Source organism: Rhynchophorus ferrugineus, unplaced genomic scaffold (assembly GCF_030347505.1).
Source record: "Rhynchophorus ferrugineus isolate W39M unplaced genomic scaffold, kcgeb_rfMv2 rfM1, whole genome shotgun sequence".
In the NCBI taxonomy this organism is placed as follows: Eukaryota; Metazoa; Arthropoda; class Insecta; order Coleoptera; family Curculionidae; genus Rhynchophorus; species Rhynchophorus ferrugineus.
In genome coordinates this window covers 44,135,756-44,157,324 of record NW_027472580.1, presented here as the reverse complement: position 1 = coordinate 44,157,324, position 21,569 = coordinate 44,135,756, and the positions used below count along the sequence as shown (strand labels likewise).

General features: G+C 32.8%; 1 protein-coding gene across 1 annotated transcript in view; it reads right to left on the bottom strand.

The window, feature by feature from the left end:
- Positions 1-21,569, bottom strand: part of LOC143206811 (putative polypeptide N-acetylgalactosaminyltransferase 9) — a 336,211-nt gene that overhangs the window by 212,491 nt on the left and 102,151 nt on the right. Inside the window, 1 exon segment of the mRNA XM_076419549.1 lies at positions 4,869-5,048. Coding sequence (XP_076275664.1) covers positions 4,869-4,891 — 23 coding nt within the window. The 5' untranslated portion in view covers positions 4,892-5,048.

Below are 21,569 nucleotides of genomic sequence, written 5' to 3'. Positions count from 1 at the left end.
ATAGCACGAGGAACGGAACTCATCAACATCACGTGGTCGACGACATCCCACGAGACTAGCCTGATGGACGAAAACCACAGAAGCCCATCATGTATACCAGCAACACATGAGCACCCTCGCATCACGAAACGGGACACGTAACATATTTACAGGTACCCTCAAACAAAGCTAAATGCCTCAAGACGAACGACGTCCTGCTACAGCTCCGATGGCAGCTGATCCCGTAAAACTCCTCGCTCAGGTTGGGATCCCCATCTCATCAGCAGTCCCCGGGCGTTTGTTTGCGTGATTGCGGGTGCATTCCGGAACTTGCACCACATATAGGTACGTTCCACGGCTGTTCCACTAGGAGGGGAGTTATGTGGCGACCGCCACGACCCTTTAGGCCACCACCAATTCACCATCAACAACTACAAAGGTTGGCAACGCCGGTGGATTGGTACCATGCAGTTCCAGGGTATAAAAGACCATCAGGACGACGTCTCGCTCTCTTTTCTTATCACCGTCCCCCTGTAACAGTACCACTTCCACAGCGCTACCGTACTTCCTTCACCTTAACCTAATATCCTGTCAATCCTCCCATCGACCACATGTATCAATCGCAAGTTAAAATAAACAACTTTGATTCAACCAGTGTTTTTAGTTCCCGTGCAAATTCCTTCCAAAAATAGTAGTGAGTGTTCTGATAGATAACCGCAGCGGCAGCCACACGTTTCGACCGACCGACCGACCCGACGAACATTCCTACAGCATAATATTACAAACTATAACCTTAATTTTTTTTTTCATATTTTTATTGCAATCATTTTCCTTGATGGGTTGACACTTCCGTCAAAAATTTTAAACTCTTCCCTTGTTGCCATTAAAGACATTACTACTAGACTAGACACTATCTATATTTAGTCAATTCATTCTCTGTTTATAAATTTTTAAAGACACTTAATTTTCGCTCGACCGATGAGTTTCAAAATGACAGTATCAGCAATAAGGGCATCACAATTTTTATCTTTGGGAACAAATTATCCGAATATATTATCCCGCAGCGCTCAAGCCAAAGTTGATTAAAATCCATCATAGGAGGAGGAGTTCGCCACTCGTTAGCTAATTAATTAATACCCAATTTTCAAATTTTCCGCGTTAAATTGGAAAATAACGTGATAAAGTATGTTATTACGGTTTACCAATATATTATTATTTTTATAAAAACCGTTGTTACACTTATTGTATAGAGCTGACATATCCACCTCAAGAAACACTAATATTGCAACATATACTCATGATACAGTGGTTTTATCACCACGCGGGAATTCAATATCTGCCACAAAAAACTTCGAACTTCATCTAAACAAAGTAGAATTGTGGTTGAAAGCATGGCGTATTAAAGCATATGATATAAAATCTACCCCTGTGACATTCAAACTATCTGGAATACCTCCGGTAAAAACTAATGTAAAAAATAATAATTATGAACATTCGCAAGTAGACAATGTTAAATATCTGGTAATACATTTTGATCGACGTTTAACATGGAAAAACATATAGTGACAAAACGCTAACAGCTTGGGCTTAAATTAACGGAAATGTAGGGGCTGATATGGCGTAAATCTAAATTATCTTTAGATAACAAAGGATTTGCTGTATAAGTCAATAGCTAGGCCCATTTGGACCTATGGTATTGAACTGTGGGGTACTACTACCTAATTTAACATAACTATCCTTCAGAGGTTCCAGAATAAAGTGTTGCGAGTCTCCCAGCTCAGCTCTCTACACTTTCTGCTACTGCTAATATTGCCGTACCATCAGCAAAGGTAGCTGTTGTGCTACATACTATTATAGGGAGATGACTATGTAAAGGAGATAAAGCACCGGTCCCAACACTCCTTTGAGGTGCGCCAGACCTTATAGGTTTGTGATAAGCATTATTATTTATATAGAAGTCCTTCATGCGATACTCTATTAAAAGACTGTGCAACATCGAGAGAGTGTGCTCCGCTGTCACCCTTATTCTCAATAGATTTTTTAATTACACCTGTAATTCGATGTACTTTGAGATCAATTGTCGAGTGGACATTCCTGAAATCAAACTGGTGAGATGGTATGGACTACCGATATTATATTTACGATGAGGTGTCAAAATAGCCGTATAATGCCAATACTCAATCCACATGAGATTCCTCGTAGAATGAGGAATTAATTAACAAGTTGGCAACACGGCTAATCAGTGGCATATAGCCCATATGAGCGGGAATTTCTTATAAATATTGTAAGATATGACACGGTTGCATTCGCAATGTTCTTTTAATACAATATTCTTCTCGATAAGTAAATGTGGTAGGTAAAGAAAAAATAAAAGAAGAAAAATATAACGAATTAATTCTACGATCTAATAATTAATTAAGAATCATTGTCTTAATTTTGTTTGAGATAACCAAGGGTTAATATCGTGTAAAACTACAAGGGCACGTTAATTGTTTCCTTATTATTCATGATTTGGCGTACTAATTTTCATTTCGAAAGGATAAATGATTAATAAATGGTTTACATACATGCTTTTAACACCTATTTAAATTAAAATACTACAGGTAAACTCGAACAGTGTTTAGCTTTTCATATCTCTATGTAAATAGCCTTAACTTTAACACGTTGAGCAATTTATAAACAGTAGAAATCTTCTTAAACAAATGACATACTTTACGAGCTGGAAATAATTAAGACGAAAAACAAACGTGCGTATGCGTATAACGACTGCTTGGTGACTTGTAAAAACAGTTGTATTAGTATCTTATATTTATTGTTGTAACACTTTCTTCGCGACATGTGGCGATTCTTAGAATTATTATTATCAAATTTGTATCCTTTATGAAATTTTGTCTTATTTGTCGTCTACTTTGCGATAAGTGTAAAATTTTGAATATATCAAAAATCACTTAATAATTTCAATATTCTTGAATTGTATATTTTGGCACAATTTATATTATGAGCAAAAAACTGCTATCACTACTAATTAGAATTATTAGTTTATCGAGATTACTGTTAATCCTTCAGTTTATTAACAGGGAACTTTAAAATATATACCACAGTGATAAAAAAATAATTAAACGTAAAAACTGCCGTATTGTCCATTATAAAGCCTTTGCAACATACGAAGTCATCAAGGAATATCATTTGAATGAGAGGGCCGAAAATCCTTTATATTTCGTCAACATAATCCATGTTATCACTTAATTTTATTTATTCTAAACTTAATTTGTTCATTAAAAAATTTAACCCATATTCTTCCAACTACCTAGTATAATGTTCTGATTTAGCTCTGTAGGAGTATTTCGGATAGATTTTTATGCCGACCGGGGAAGAGAGAAAAAGGTTAATTAAAAGTAATTGCAAAACTCAATAATTGTTATAGAAACAAGTATCCAAAATAAATCACTTTTAAGAAAGCAAAATAAATTTGGAAAAAAAAAATTCAATTTGTATTTTACTTTAAAAAGTACTATTTTCAATCATAAGTTTTAATATAGCCTCGGAAATTAACATATGATTTTGAAATTATCATTTATTATAAAACTGATATTAAAGTTAATAATAATGAAGATTACAATTTGACGGATGAATCACCATACCTTCTTGAGCGCGATCTGATACGCGTAGAAAGATAATAGAGGTATAAAATAGAAAGATAATAGAGAAAGATAATAATAGAAAACGTCAACTAGATGATTTCATGTGAAATACAGTGGGCGTCCCGGAGCAATAAAGATGCTCGAAGGCGCCAAATTATACTAGCTGCTATGCGAAGATTGTTGGCAAACTCAACAAAAACTAGCCTACTCATTAAAGGTTATACAATATACTATATCTCATTGATTAAAAACCTCGAGCATGGTCCAAAAATAAGGGCAGGAGTTTTGACCCGCATAAAGCTTAATAAAACTTATTCTTGAAACACTAAAATTTCTACCTACACTACATTTTACTACACCTGCTGCATTCTCCAAATATTTTTCCTTCGTATTATCATCTACTGCAGTTAATTTCACAGGGTTTGACGGAAGGGCAGTTTAAATAAACTTAAAGATCACTTTAAGAATTAAGCTCGATTCTACAACCGCCTCCAAAAAAGACCAATTTTATCAAAAGAAAACTACTATTTTCTATCCCAACCAACTACTGATATGATGAAGATACAAGTGACAAGAGCACAGTATTATATGGTACACAAATAAGTTTTGAGTCTGATTGTTGACAGAAGTCTGACGATAAGACAAATACAATTAGACAATTTTGCATTATTTAACAGTCTTCTTTTACGTTCAACACGTAAGAGACCTATTTATACACACATGTTACATTCATGGAGAAAAGCCGTGAAAATATGTATCAAAATTTCCGAGTGAAAGGGTTGTTATGATCTATCTTGATAATATGGAAAAATTGCATGAAGAGTAACTTACAATTTAGTATTAAAATAAGCAACTGTATATAAAACTACTTATACCCAAAAGCTATATATTATATAAACTTAAGTAGGTAATAAAGATTAAATAGTAAATCGTATATTTTGGAAAAGTTCGAATGTTAAATGTAAATTAAAAACATTTCAGTTAGCGTATCATTTTTCATTTTCTTATCTTTTAGATATATATAGAATTAAAAGGTATTTAATATTATAACATTATACAGATAAAAAATCTAGAAAATATTGTTAAATATATATGTGACGTGTCATCGCCTTATTTTGAATTATAATAAGTACATTTTTTACAATTAAACAGCTGTAATTAACCTCATGCAATTTTGGTTTATTGTCATACGTGACAACACTGCAAGAGAAAGACACTAAAATTAGGGTAGAATTGAAATTAGCTTACTTTTTACGCCAAAGAACTGCCATGCTGTACGTCTAGGAACCACGTCGATTGCCAACTGATATCAGCAAACCCGTATCAGCATTATTCGACTGATAAGATAAGATATAATATCGTTATCAAAAGATGTTTGTGGCCATCTTTACTATAATCTGATGCAGCGACGTTACAGCTGATGCATATCTGTAAATAAACAAAATTCATATAAAACATAAGTCTAATATAAATAAACTGTGTCAGATTACTGTCAATATTTACAAATTGATCGATAACGACTATTGCTTTCGGTGTAGAAATAACACACCAAGTAATCCCAATTTATATGTGATATGAAAACGTAATAATGATAAATATAGTTACAATTTTCCTAAATTTTAATTAGTAGTAATTTGAAAGAAATTCGAGTATAAAACACAAGACTTGATTTGTTTTTTTAATGTAAATATTTTTGGGACAGGAAAGTTTGGAAACTAAACACAGTAAATCTTTTAGCATGTATCATTGATAAACGAAACTTATAAACATAGGTGTTTTATTATTGCCTGTAATATATAGAGTTCACATTTACCTGTAAAATATACTTCACTCAGATTAACTGACTTATATAAAATCAGCACATTTTTATTTACTGAAATAATGTTTACTAAATTAATTGAGAAACATTTATACAGGTTAGGTACAATAGCAATATTCACACTTCTGTATTATTTTTCAACAATAATAGTCCAATATTCAGTCCATGTTATATCGAGAACAATAACTGATAATGGAACTATTAACATACCATAAGTTTCAATAAAGCTAAGTTTAAAAGGGATTTGGAACGGATATTTTCAAATCAAGGCAAAAATAATGCAAAAAATATAATCACCAGCGAGTGCTAAAGTAATAAGCCATTAATAAAGACGTGTTTAACAAACTAATTCAGCGCCACATCCCTCACTAGTCAATTCACTAGTCAATTAAATGTGCGCGATATCACTATGTAGACGAAAATGTTTGACCTGATTAAAACAAACATGGAATAGATTTTAAAATAACATAGAATGGTAATTACATTGAGTTCTAGTTTATTACTCAACTCATTAACGAACACAGGCGATGTTCTACATCCAATTTTATAATGTGAATAACATAATACAATTGTTATAAGTAGGATAGTGTCAAGTTTGGTTAATATTCTGTTTTCTAGAGTTTCCACATCCAACCGCAGCAAGGTTTAAGCTTTTGTTGTGATCTCGTTACATCTTAATCTATAAGAGGTTATCTTATATATCTTAAATTAGAATAGATACTACTTAGCTGAAATATTAACAAAACTAAAATGTATAATAATTAAATCTAAAAATTGTACTCATGCTTTAACAAATTTCCTTTTCTATTTGATATTGAACATGTAGTTTTGTAGCAAATACCATAAAAATCATTACTACCAACAGAATTAAAAATTGTTTTGATTGCATTGCAGATATGTCCAATACTACCCAAATTTCTATCTACCATTTCTATTTATCTATTAATATGCTATAGTAAAAGATGTGTCTGTAATTTCTCTATTAGTAAATATAATATTAAAAGGCATATTAGTAATACATATTATTTCTTACCTTATATTTAATCAACTTACGAGTTTATTTATTTATTTGGCAATATATTTATCGTACTAAAATTAACATATGTCAAAATTGAAACTTGCGTCAATGTCAAATAAAAGAAGAGCCATATGTCTAGCACTTTGTTTTTCTGATATTTTGACGTGTTAATATATTAACCTTTCGTTATATTTGTAATTTGAGTTATTTTGTTATTTTAGTTTCAAGAATTTTATTGAAAATCAACGAAAACGATAAATACAATATATATTTATTTTATTTTAAATCTGCAATAGGTTAGGTTTAGTTATTTGGGTAATTAATATATTTTTTTTGCTTTTATAGCATGTATTATCTAAAGTGGCATTATATTTATAGAACTATGAGTAGTACATTTTCTAAAATATTTAAAAACCAACTCATTCGAATATTAATTAAAAATATATTTTATAATATAATGAGGTAATTTATGGTGATCTGTATAAAACTACTTAATGGTGTTATTTTCGAAATAACTCGTTTATTTGATCAAGTATTTGTGTGTACTGATACAGAATTTGGGATTTTCTTATTCGTATGCACCACATAAATATCCATATCATAATTACTTGTCTTCAATTTAACTCAAATTAATAAGACATAGCGGAAACAAATACTTATTTTTTTGGAAATATTGAACTGATTTTATCTATTCTAAAAGAAATAATACTAATGCAGAAATTAATTTATTTTTTAGTATTTAGAAAAAAATACTATTTAGTCAGTGTTTTAACGAATTATTCTTCGCATAGATTACAATTGTTTTTAAATATTGACAATTTTTATTGGCAGTTTGATAAATTTATAGATACATATGCCTTGTAGGAATACATCGATTGTTATTTGATCCGATATAAAACATTCAGGAATCACCATTAAATTGTTTGAAATGACGGGAATGTGAGTGCCCGTTGTGCATTAATTTTAAAGTTACAGAATATTTTACCTTTAATTATTTTGAGAAAGTCGGCACATTTTATATTTTGTGGGCATGATATTTAAGTATTCAAGGATTAGTTGACATTTGGTTTGGTTTATTTTATTGAATGATCTGAAGCATATTGTGAATAAACTTTTAAAATGTATATTATATATTTTCAATAAATCCCTAAAATACAATAATTAATATTTGTAATAGTTATTAATAATAAAACATGAATCTTTACTAAGTATGTTATTGGTCTAAACAAACACTCTTAAAAAAGAAACTATAATGTATTTAATTTTTATTTATTTAATTTAATTCTCATTTTACTACAGTCTCCTTTATTTCAACTAGAGTTATTTGTATTGGACCATAAACCCAAACATGAAGTACATCCATACAAATCCGCGACTGTTGCAAGAGCTCACCACTGCAGCTACCAAGCTGGCTATTTATTCAATATAAAAATGACACACGGAAAAAGATTTTTTGCTAAAAAAATACTTACACTAAAGTCAGATTAACTTTATTTAATATACTCTAAGTTAAAAATTAATTGGGTTATTATGTTACGAAAATCACTTTGAATATAACTATGTCAAATTTGAACAAACTATTATAAAATAATATGCCGTCTTAATCTCAATAGACAAAATAGTTCCTCTCTTGATTCCTTTTTCATTTAGATTATAATTAGACGTAAATGTCTGGTATCTTTTAATATCTTCTATTAGTGATTTTAATATCTCCTTCTTCATCGGTAGCTGTTTGTTTTTTTATAGGGATTCTATTTGGTAATGTCCAACATACCATTCATTTTTGCCGTGGTCTGTTTTTGTAAATTAGTTAATAATTGTGATTTAAATATAATACAGAAGCCTCACGAAAACTACAACAGGCAAGTGATAATATAAATAATTGGACACAAGTTTGGAAAATAAGAATTAATGAAAATAAATCTGTACATGTGCAGTTCACTTATAAACAGACCGTACAAGCACCAATAACATTAAATAACACTCTCATTCCATAGAGCAACGACGCTAAATATCTCGGAATGAATCTCGAAGCAAAACTTCGCTGGAAGGAACATATAAAGGAAAATGTACTGGCTAATTGGAATAAAATCACAATTATCAGTACATAATAAATTGCTATTATATAAGCAAATATTGAAACCTATATGGGCATACGGAGTTCAATTATGGGGATGTTCTGCAAAGAGTAACATTAATAAAATACAAATTTTTCAGAACAATGTCCTGAGAGGTTTGTGGGTGCACCCAAATACTATAGGACATATTACCTACATAGAAACCTTCAGATACCCACAGTCAGTTAAAAAATCAAGATAATTGCAAGGGGGCATGAGGAAAGACTCCATTCTCATACTAATATTGAACAATTGCAACTTTTGGATAACACCAGAACAGGACACAGACTCAAAAGAATCAAACCATCTGATCTTGTGTAGTATTGTGTAGTGAGGTGTATATATTAAAAAAATCAGCAGTGACATTTATAAACATTATTTCACCAGAGACTGAGTTAGGGCCGATGGGTCCTCCTAGTTATATACCTAGATTTAAGTTAGCATAAAGACAAATTGTAGGTTAGACGGAAACGACTAGTAACAATATATTAATTAAATAATAAAAAAAAATATAATACAGTTTTTAAGGCAGAGACAGGCTGCTCTTATTAAAACAACATGTAGATACTCATCCAATAATTCACTTCACATTTAATGATCACTTGTGGTGGTGTACATATAAGTATCCTAGTAAGTTAAAAAAGACGCTATTAATTAAGTAATATAAACTGGGGGAAACTACCCAAAACAAGCTAAAGTAAAACAAAAATGAGTAATTCGTTTTTAAGAATTATAACTTGGAACGCAAACGGACTAAATCAAAGAGCCCGGGAACTAGAATAATTCTTAAAAACAAATAACATAGATATAGCTCTCGTATCGGAAACACATTTTTCTGAAAAAAATACATTAAAATACGGGGTTATGATGTTTACTGGACACTATACCCCAGTCAACGGACTCGAGTCGGAACAGCTTTAACAATTAAACAAAATATACAAGAAGAGATTAAAAATGAAGAAATGCAAGCTACGATAATTAGTATCGAAAAAAATGGGACTGAAATAAATATTGGCGCTATATATTGTCCACCAATACATAAAATGACACAACAACAACATAAAGATATCTTTTCAAAATTAGGCCCAAGGTTTATTATTGGTGGAGACTTTAATGTTAAACATACAGCTTGGGGTTCACAAATAATAACACCTGGAAAAGGAAACGAATTACTCAAAGCCATTAACCTTACAAATTGTAATTATCATTCAGGGCGCGAACTGACTTACTGGCAGTAATAAAGTCCCAGACCTGCTGGATTTCTACATTACAAAAGGCATCTTATTAAATCAAATTAGTACAGAAAGCTTATGCGATTTAACATCCGATTACACTCCAGTATTGTTAACATAGGGCGCGACAATCCTAAGAAAAGCAAAAACGCCTAATCTTACCAACAGATATACTGACTGGGACAAATTCAGATTAATACTGCAGGAACAAATCAGTTTAAAAGTAAGACTTAAAACTATAGATGATCTTGAGCAACAAACCAAACATATAACTGAACAAATTCGGTCAGCTGCAAAAGATGCTACCCCAATAGCAAGAGAGAAATCAGAATATGAAGTACTTTACCCCCTCGAAATTAGAGAAATGATAAAAGAAAGGCGAAAAGCTAGAAGAGTATGGCATAGAACCAGAAATGCTGCTGACAAAACTACTTTTAATAGAATTAGTAATCAGACGAATCAAAAGATCAAAGAATATAAATATATATATTATAGAATATAAAAGCAGACAAAGATTATTCGCTATGAAAAGCAACTCGAATATTTAAAAGACCAATTATTCGAGTACCGCCAATTAAAAATGATCGAAATTAATGGGTTCGACGCGACAATGAAAAAGCTGAATTGTTCGCACAATAGTTAGCTAACATATTTCAACCTAATGATATAGAATCTACCATGGATACATCTCCTTTTTATCAACCCGATGTAGATCTAAATCTAATTTCTCCACTGGAAGTTGCCACTGAAATTGATAACCTCAATCCTAAAAAGGCACCTGGTATAGATGACATTTCACCTGGATTATTGAAAGAACTGCCACGAAAAGCAATCATCATGTTGACATATATATTTAATGCCTATTTAAGGCTGAAGCATGTCCCGGAATGCTTTAAAGTGGCACAAATAATTATGCTGAAAAAAACCTGACAAAGCTGCAGAACAAGTCGAATCTTAAAGGCCTATTTCGCTACTACCTGCAATATCAAAGCTATTTGAGAAACTGATATTTAAACGTGTTAAACATTTCGTAACAATACCAGATTTCCAGTTTGGTTATCGAAATCACCATTCAACAATCCATCAAGTACACAGAGTAACTGCGGCTATTGAAAGAGCGTTTTAGGAAAAGAAATACTGCCCTGCAATATTCCTGGATGTCTCTTAAGATTTTGATCGGGTTTGGCATTTGGGATTAATCTGTAAGATGAGCAAATTGTTACCGCGTAACTATTGTCAATTGATGGAGTCATATTTATTCGGAAGAAAATTTAGAGCATCGCACAAAATGGCGATCTCGACATTTAAAAATATCTCGGCTGGAGCTCCACAAGGTAGCGTCTTAGGACCTGTCCTGTATCTGCTCTACACTGCTGAAATTCCAACAACAAAAGAAATACTTCTTGGAACCTTTGCTGACAACACAATTATTATGGCAAAAGATATATCTCTGTCTAGGGCAATAGAAAAAGTGCAAGTGGTAGTCAACAAAATCTACAAATGGACGAAAGATTGGAAAATTCAACTTAATAGCTAATACCTTGGAATCCATCTTGACGGTAGATTAAATTGGAAGCATCACGTTAGACAAAAAGCAAAATACATTAGAACCAAAATAAAACAACTATACTGGTTAGTCGGAAGATACTCTCAGCTTGATCTAAAATCAAAGAGGTTGATTTATAATACAATTATAAAGCCAATTTGGACCTATGGGGTGCAAATATGGGGTTGCACTAAAAATTCAAACCAACTAGTCATACAACGCTGTCAAAACAAGGTTCTTCGATTAATTACCAATGCATATCGCTATGTAACCATTGAAGAACTGCACGATGACCTGGAAATCAAATGGATTTGCGAAGTTATCCAAGATTTCGCCTTGAAACACGAAAGAAGATTACTAAATCATACTAACGTGGAAGCAATACAACTGCTGGATAGCACGCAGGATGTCAGGAGATTGAAGGGAACAAAACCATACGAACTTATATAAAGTGCATGTATTTAGTGTAAACTATAGCTATAAGTTAATAATTAATAAATAATTATAATTTAATAATTGAGGAATACATACTGATGTATTTTCTTGCACTTGTCTTGCTTGTTAATTAATCCGAGTACATAGGATCGTACATACATACTAAGTAGTAATAAATTAATTGTAAATTAAGAGTGTAGTAAGCGTATCTAATAAAGATGTTATAAAAAAAATTAAGTAATATAAGATTGGAAATCAGTTAGTTATGACCTTAAATTGTTAGCGGTTTTGTACCCTAATCACATATGTTTTTCTCTTCTTCTAATCGAGTTACCATCATTTATGAGGGTATATATGTTATCCCCTTAACTTGAAAAAAAAACATAAATAAGTTGGGAAAGGTTTCAAGACCATAGTTGATATGGTTAAAACTTTGACTACGCTATATTGTAGCAATTTTTCTGTATACAGCTTTAGAGATAGAAAAAAAGATTAAAGCTTATTTGTGTATTAAGGAATTTTGTAAAGAAAATTCAAAAATTATAAAAACGTGGTTTATTTAAGTTTTCTATAGCATTGAGTTAATCTATTCATACTTACCTATTCATATTTAACCTACATATTAGCTACAAAAACAAAAAATTTAATTTATTTAACATTTAAATGATGATTTAAATAAAGCCTTTACCATTAATACTCTGGTATTAAAATATTCGGTTTTTGTACTAAATCCGTTAGTTTTTACCCATATTGTCCTTTTAAATCGTACTTTCTATTTTTAATGAAATTCTAATCAAATGCGATGATAAAAACCGATCCATATGTAACAGTGGTTTTTGTTCTTTCGATAAAAAGAGAGTCTTTTATCGATAATCATAAATAAATGTTATTTCGACTGGTTTATTCGAGGCCGTCTTGCTTGTACAAAAATGTAAAATGAAGATAAAAATCCTCGGCGAGTATAAATTTTAATTCTCGTGGCAAGTGTGGGAATCATCCGGTGAAATTTTTATTATCCACGTTCAGACTTTCTCGCATGTGTTATTGTTGAAAGAAGAAAGAAGAAATTTCTATTCTTATATATTTTATGCAATTGGTTCTTCGTATCAAGAAGTCAATATGTTGCAGTTGTCAAGCACTAGTTACAGACAATGGAACTGAATTAATAATGCAGTACAAAATTTTAAATTGATTAATTAACTTAATGATCATGATTAATTATATTTTAAAATATTTTACCATCATTCGTATTTATTGACATCCCTGTAACATATTTATTTTATGTATAAAAAAAGGAGAATCTCGAAGAGCAGCCTTTTTTCTCTTTTCAGGGACAACGCCTGGTGAATATGTGAGAGTTAGTGTTTTCCATTTAAACACCTCTTTGTAGCTCTTTTAAGATTTTATTCTTTCTGTTTTTTGTCTTTTACATGACTGAATAATGAAGTGAATTGAAATAATCACTTTGATGCATCTAAACACACATTTGCATGTTTTTCGTAGGCAAACTAAACAGATTTTATTGAGTTAACTAGGAGTTTTTGGTAAATATGCTAACTGGTTAACGTTGTGTTCTAAAGTCTGATCTTATGCTGCTACTTGACTACCGTTAAACGATTCTTGATCGAGTAAGTGGACCTTTCCTTACAAGTTTATGAAAAAAAGCTTTTCTTGGCATATGTTCAGACCGTAGCAATCTACATGTTTTAAGCTGTAATATAATTGTATTTTCAAGTTCCTACTGGAATACTTATTATAAAATAGTTGTGAAAATATTTTAAGGTTATTCGCACTTTACGTTTTATATTAGATGTTTGCATGTATTTTTATCAGCGATATGTATGCAAAGTATCAATGAAAATAACTGTTAAACAATTTAACTTAACGATTAGATTAGATGGTTTTGACATGTCTGTATATAAAAAGACAATGTTCCATTGAGTACTATTAAGTTATTCTGTGTTTATACAGACAGTAATTACGAAATGATCAAAGTTGCGTTTTCGACATTCATTACTTTTGTTGTTTGATTTCAATAAATCTGTTGCCGAAGACCATCAAATACTTTTAGTAACACATGGTGATAATCATCACATGAATATTCACTTTTTCAAACGTCAATTTTCCGACGTGGGAAAGGGGAAAATCGAGGAAAACGCTCAAATTTCAAAGACATGTACAATGTTTTTACATATATTTTATCTATAGTAATCAGATATTTAGGTATAATGTTATTGCTGAGCTAATGTGACAGAACATAGGAAGTCATTCAGGGCAAAAGCCTTTCAGTATGCTTTTTAAGCACAAACTATAGCATATATGACGTCGTAGAAATATTGTACACAACTGCTTCTATGGTGTAATGTTTAAAGCGTTTAGCTCCAAAACGGGAGTCGCGGGTTGGACTTCCGACGGGGACAATAACTTTTGGTTATTGTTTAGTTAGAACATTTGTCAAATCACCTAGACTAACATATCAATTGAAAAGCCCCGGTCTGACACATAGATGGCGCTACTCGAATTAAATCCATATGTTTTTTACTTAGCCCTAATCCTCAAAAGATGCGTGTATAAATTTGACATCTGTCGGATCATTAGTTTGTGAATTATAGCATTTCGACTGAAGCAACTTTTGTTATTGTAAAAAAAATGGATAAAAAAAATTTCGCGTGTTGATAAAATATTGCTTTTTGAGGGGAAAAGATACAGTTGAAGCAAAAACTTGGCTTGATGCCGAGTTTCCGGATACTGTCCCAGGAAAATCAACTATCAAGGATTGGTATGCTAAGTTTAGACGTGATGAAATAAGCACCGAAGACGGTGAATGCAGTGGACGCCCAAAAGAGGTTGTTGCCAACGAAAACATTAAAAAAATCCACAAAATGATTTAGAATTACCGTAAATTGAAATTGAATGAAATAGCAGACACCTTAAAGATATCAACTGAATGTGTTCATCATATCATTCACGAATATTTGGTTATGAGAAAGTTCTATGCAAAGTGGGTGCCGCGCGATCTCACTTTCGACAAAAACAACTACGATTTGATGATTCGGAGCAGTGTTTGAAGATAATCAAGCGTAATAAACATCCTAGTGGATTGCACACGATGAACCGTCGACTGGCAGGTTTATGGCGTCTGTATTTTGGGAAGCGCATGGGATCATTCTCATTGACTACCTTGGAAAAGGAAGGACCATCAACAGCGACTATTACACAGCGTTATTGGACCGTCAGAAGGACGAAATCTCCAAACAGCGGCGGCATTTGAAGAAAAAGAAAGTACTGTTTCGCCAAGACAATGCACCGTGTCACATGACAGTGAAACCGATGGCAAAAATCCATGAATTGGGCTTCCAATTGCTTCCTCATCCACCATATTCTCCAGATCTGGCCCCCAGCGACTATTTTCTTTTCTCAGTTTTCAAAGGATTGCTCGCTGGGAATAAATTTTCGTCGAATGAAGAGGTGATCGTCGAAACTAAGGCCTATTTTGAAACAAAGGAGAAATAGTACTACAAAATCCGTATCGAAAAGTTGCAGAATCTCTATAATCAATGTATCACCCTTGAAGGGAATTATGTTGAATAAAAAAAAATTAATTTTGCCAAAATTTTGGCTTTTCATTTGACTTATTAGGTAGCGGACCCCGGGGCCTGAAGCGTTAATTATTTTCAATTATTGTTTCGTTATTTCTGTTTTTCGTCTTACGGGCTACACCTTTACTTGGCCTTCCCATTGCAATATTAAATAAAATAATTGCATAATTTATTGAGTAAATATCTAACATTAAAACGAGAAATATAAAACATTTTTAACAAAAAAATTTAATCGACTTTAAAAAGTAAATAAGGAACCCACTAAAAATTAAAAAATAATCAAAGATAAAAAGTTTTTTTAAATATATTTCAAAGTCTCCTTTTACCAACTATAGGTTTATCTGGACTGGGCCTAAAATTTAACGTGGGCTCCGAACCACGGTCCTCAGCATTAAGCGAGAGTGACCAACTTTAGAAATCATCGTAAATTAAGACAGACATATTAGAAGACATCCGGTCTTCTAATATGTCTGTCACAAACATAAATTTACGACAATGCCCCAGCAGGATTCGAACCCGCAGCTATCACAACACTAGGAGGACCGTCCTACCGCCATTACTACTGCGCCACCAAGCCGGCGATAAATAGGTTTAGGTAGGTATTAAGCTAAATTGTGTATATACAGTAGAATATAAAATACGTATGGTAGATAGTTTAAATAAGGTATTTGATTATTTTTATTTAGTTATTACAACGATTAATCATGTACATATTTTATTTTAAAATGTTTGTTTTTGTGTTAAAAATCTATTTTTAGTGAGTTATTATTTATTTTTTGAAGTCGCTTCAATTTTTTTAATATATTATACAGTATTAGAACAAATATATGTATTTATTTTCATGGATAATAGAAAATAACAGAACAATTTCAATATATTATTAATATTCAGAAACCGCTAACACAATAAATAAAACATCTTTTTTTGCGTGCGGACGGAACGCACGAAATATCAAAGTTTTTTCTATGGAACGCTCGTTCGTTCACATCAACGGACTATATATCAGGATCACATCCGAACAAATCCATATATCACGCGCTGTTTTGTTTTTTCCTTCTTCCTCTTCGCAGAATGACGAATAACATTTGCGAAATGGATGGCGGACGGTCAGGTCGAACGGATTTATGAATCCGAAGTCATTTTTCATAAATCATCAACGATGCAGGTGCAGCTAACGAATCGGTTAATTTGTAGATTGCACCAGGTGTGGCGCGGCATGATTTAGTTTCAAAAATGGCTCTAATTCATAATTTGCTTGAAAATCTGTTAGATTTACGTAATTTACGTGAATGTAGGCATTTGTTGTCTTAATTAATTTTTAATGTTGCCCATAATTATTATAATATATTTCTAATGTTATTCTCTTAGTATTTCACAATTTACCCTGTGGGCAATAAGTATATAATGAGATTTATATTATAAAATGAAGTGCAGAAAATCAATAAGAGTTCTCCTGTATAAAATTATAAACTAGAACTTCATTCAATTACTATCCTATGTTACTCTAAGAGGTTCCAGAATAAAGTGTTGCGAGTCATCGTTGATGCCCCATAATACGTGTCCAATAAACTGATTCAGCGCGATATCCCCATAGAACCCATAACGAGTGTGATTCGGAATGTTAGTGCAAACTACTCTGAAAGACTATTAGTGCATCCTAATGCACTCGCCAAACAGTTAAATGTGCGCGACGACAGTGAAGTACGTAGGCTCAAACGCAAACTACCATACGAACCAATTAATAGACACATAGAGTAAGATTTAATAATCTCTAGAATAAGCTAGAAAACTGTTTAGAACAAGTTAGGATAAACTTTAAAATAAGTTAGAATAGTATCAGAAATAAGATTTAGATTATAAGTTGTACAGTAGATCACTTACTGAAGTGATCTACTACATGTCAGGATAGTTATATTATATTACTAGCTGACCCGACAGACCTGTCAAAAAGATTTGTAATGTGGCAGTTTTTGTGCCTACGTATTTTAAAAAATTCTCCTGAACAGAACCATCACCCTGGTGATAGGGCGTTGTGAATAAAAAATAATTAAATAAAACATATATAAGGATTGAAAAGTAAGTAATCGCTTTATTGTTAATCATGTGAATCATAATAATTATTATTATTATCATTGTAGTGCTTTGTGGTATACGATGTTTTTTGTTTGATTACCTGGCGCATAGATAAACAAATCTGATGGTTTTCCAACACGGGAACAGGCAACATACAATTGACCATGTGAGAAACATGGGTTTTCTAGATTAATACCACAAACACTTAATGATTGCCCCTGGGACTTATTTATAGTCATAGCAAAAGCAAGCCGCACTGGAAACTGTAGTCGTTTAAACTTAAATGGCACATCAGTCGGAATCATTGGGATGCGCGGTATGAGAACATCTTCTCCTTTATACTTTCCTTTGAGTATAGTTGCTTCTATCACATTGTTTAGTAATTTTTTTATCGCTAACCGTGTACCGTTGCAAAGACGCGGTTGGTTGATATTTCGCAACATTATAACCACCGATCCAACCTTTAATTGAAGATTGTGAGGTGGCAATCCTGGCAAATCCAGCGAGTTTAAAAATTCCGGTGGATAGTTGACTACATCATCTTGATTAGTAGCCGAATCAACTGATTTATATATCCTCAATTCGCCTGTAATTTGTTCTTGAATTTTGAAATTTAATTCATTTACATCTATGTTTTTTGCAGCTAGTATAGCTCGTTCGCTCAACCAATCATGGTTTCTGTAATTTTGAGAAACATCTGGAAACACCTTCTGAATAAGTTCATCTTTTGATCGAGTTAACTGACAAAAACTTTGAGGAAAGTTAATGCAGCCAGTCAACATGTCTATAGGAAATTTGCCATTACCAATGTCAATGAGTTGTTTAGAGAATATGTTTCCAGATTGGTCATTTTGCAACTCGACACGCATATTCTTGCTTAAATGAAGTACTTTGACATGTTTCCACAAATTGGAGGACTTTAGACATGCATTGAGTTCATCAGCTGGCGTTGATCGTGGAATCACTGGCAATGTTTGACGAAAATCTCCTGCTAATAAAATCATTGCACCCCCAAATCGGTTATTATTGCTACGTAGATCTTTTAAGGTTCTGTCTAAAGCCTCCAAAGATTTTTTATGTGCCATCGTGCATTCATCCCAAACAATCAATTTACATTGCTGCAAAACCTTTGCCATTGCAGAGTTCTTCGAAACGTTGCAGGTTGGAGTTTCATTGCTTTGCATATTTAATGGCAATTTTAGTGCTGAATGGGCTGTTCGACCACCTTCAAGCAAAGTTGCTGCGATTCCCGACGAAGCGAGTGCAAGTGCAATTTTATTTTGTGAGCGAATTGTTGCTAATATTAATGAAATCAAAAAAGTTTTTCCTGTACCACCAGGTGCATCTAAGAAGTAAATCCCTCCAGTTTCATCATTTGTTACTTTCATAAGAGTTTCAAATACATACTTCTGTTGTTCATTTAACAGTGGAAGATTTGTTTGAATTAATTCTTTCAAAGCGTTGAGATCATACAGTCTTTCTCGATGCAACTCTTGGTTAAAAGCGTCATGCATTGGACGATTGGGCGCGGTCAGTCCTAATTGAATTAATAGTTTGTTTGACATTATCAAGCACATGTCCTCAATTGAAATCAATGCTTCATTGTAAATTTCTTCACTGATTTGTATATTTGGATTTCCCATTCTATTCCGTATTTGATACAAAATATCATCACACATATAATCTTTGTACTTCATCCACAAATCAATTGGGTTTGATGGGAAGCATGTAGATATGATTATAGAAAACAATGTTCGTATTTAATGAGCGTGTGATGATATTACAGCATCATTGAGAGTTTGATCCCAATGAGCGTCATTTTCAAGCAATTGCAAACGTTGACAGGCTGCTCTGTAGGATCCACACAATTCACCATCAACAGTTCGTAACTGTTGGAATGATGTTGGGCCACGTACATTGACTAATAGCAGTCGTAAATAAAAACATTCATCATTGCTTGGATGTACTGAATAAATCCGGCCAATCGCATCGGTGGAATATACATCTGTATATCCTGGAACTGGTTTTCCTTGTTTCCGTCGTATAAATCTCCTTGAGGATTGATTCCAGGTATAATATTTTGGCATTTCAGAATATAGCAATGTTTGTGCGAAATCATCGTTTTGGCATGTCTCAAAAAAACTGGTTAATGTAGTAGATGGTGGCTGAGCAGCTCTTTGTACTGCGTTCTGTGCTGTAAAATACACTCTTTGTCCATTTTCTAAATGCACAGCTAAGTGAACAACAGAAGGGTGTCTCTCATGAATAGGAAAAGAAAATATTCGCCAAACTGCTTCATTACTACTGACATAGCGGCCCATTTGGTATTGGGTAACTTCATCATTAGAATTCTCTGCACCAATTCCAATCACAGCCATATCACTCCCTTTGGTTACATATTTGCAAATGTATTTAATCGATTTCACTGAATGGCAAGATTCAACGTTGATGTGTGCTTTGAATGTCTTTGATAAAATGGGTGAATATGGAACAATCCAACGATTATCTATTTCAATATCTTGTTGATTTAATTTGACAATTGTTGATTTTCCATTGTCTGCTGTCGATCTGCGACGATACAATGGATAAACGTCATTACCAGTAATTGTTTCCGATATTAATGTCCGTGGATATCGTTTTGAACATTTACCATCCATCATACACGGTGAATTTTGATTAAGAGTTCCACAGGGACCATGTATCATGTTTTTGATAACTACCTCATGCAATCCAGGATCTACTTGTACATTAGGGATTTCAGCTGATATCACTGCATCAACTTCATTTGGCCTTATCTTTTCAACCAACCAAATCAAAATGTGTGCATGTGGCAATTCTCGTTTCTGTCACTCCACAGAATACATCCAGCAGCGTGTCTCACCAAACACATTATGTTTTACGATGAAATTCATTAAAGATTTCAACTTTTGTCTAAAGACTCTGGCTGTAATATCATGACGATCAATGGGTGATTGCCCAGGGAATAACTCCTGCTTAATTTCTATCCATTGCGGATTGCATGTAAATGTGATGAACAAATCTGCTGTACCATAATGACGCACATACGACATGGCATCTTGAGCATATTCGTGCATATGCCGAGGGCTTCCGATGTATGTTGCTGGAAGAATAGTCATCCGACCGACATTTGTGCATTTCCATCAGTATTAATCGCATCTCGAAGGTGAATATACTCTTCAGATCGGAGTTTGGTTTGATTCAACCTGATGAATGTTAATCTCTCCGTTTCAATTTTAACATACATGTCAACAACATATTTGTGATATAATCGCCGACATTTCAATATGTGATTATCTTCATTTTCCCGAAGCATTAGGCGGTATGAATAATAGTTCATTGAACTGACTTTTTTGTTGGTTTCAGAACCTGTAAGCAGATTTTGTTTTAATAACATTCAAATACATAATATAGTGACTGAGATATTATCGCCATAGCTAAACTAATATTTTAGTTACCTGTAATGGGATTTATCATTTTTATTGATAAATCGTAGCCATCTTCACCTTGCCAAAATATAATGGGATATTGCAGTGCATCATATGAGCGGTGTGTTTCCTTTATACGTTGTAATTGATCATTCCGACGATGTAAAACAATATCACGGGATTCCAAATTTTCTCCAACTACAACGATAGCAACTTCATCAATAGTTGGTGCATTAAAACGTCTTGTATGTTGACCTGCAGGTGTTTTATCAGCTCTGATTACAATTTTGTGATTATCGGATGGCATCAGATCCAGGGCAGTTTTAAACAATATAATCAATTGATTGTGTTGATGAAATAAAGTTTGTAATTGTTCTACAATAGACCTCTTTACTAAATTGTTATGTGCACAACGCAGATCAATTTCTTGTGGTGAATTGCCCATAAAATAAATTTGCAGGAATTTGTTGTCGCTATCTGACACTGGTAACAGTGAACCTGCTCTGTGATATATTTGCCCTTGTATCTGTAATTTTTTTTTTTTTTATTATTACTCTTCGTGAGTCCACAATCTGCCCTATTGGCAATAAGTATTTCTTCTGTTTATATTATATATACATGGCATGTAGAAAATCACTTCATTAAGCAATCTTCTGTATAAAAT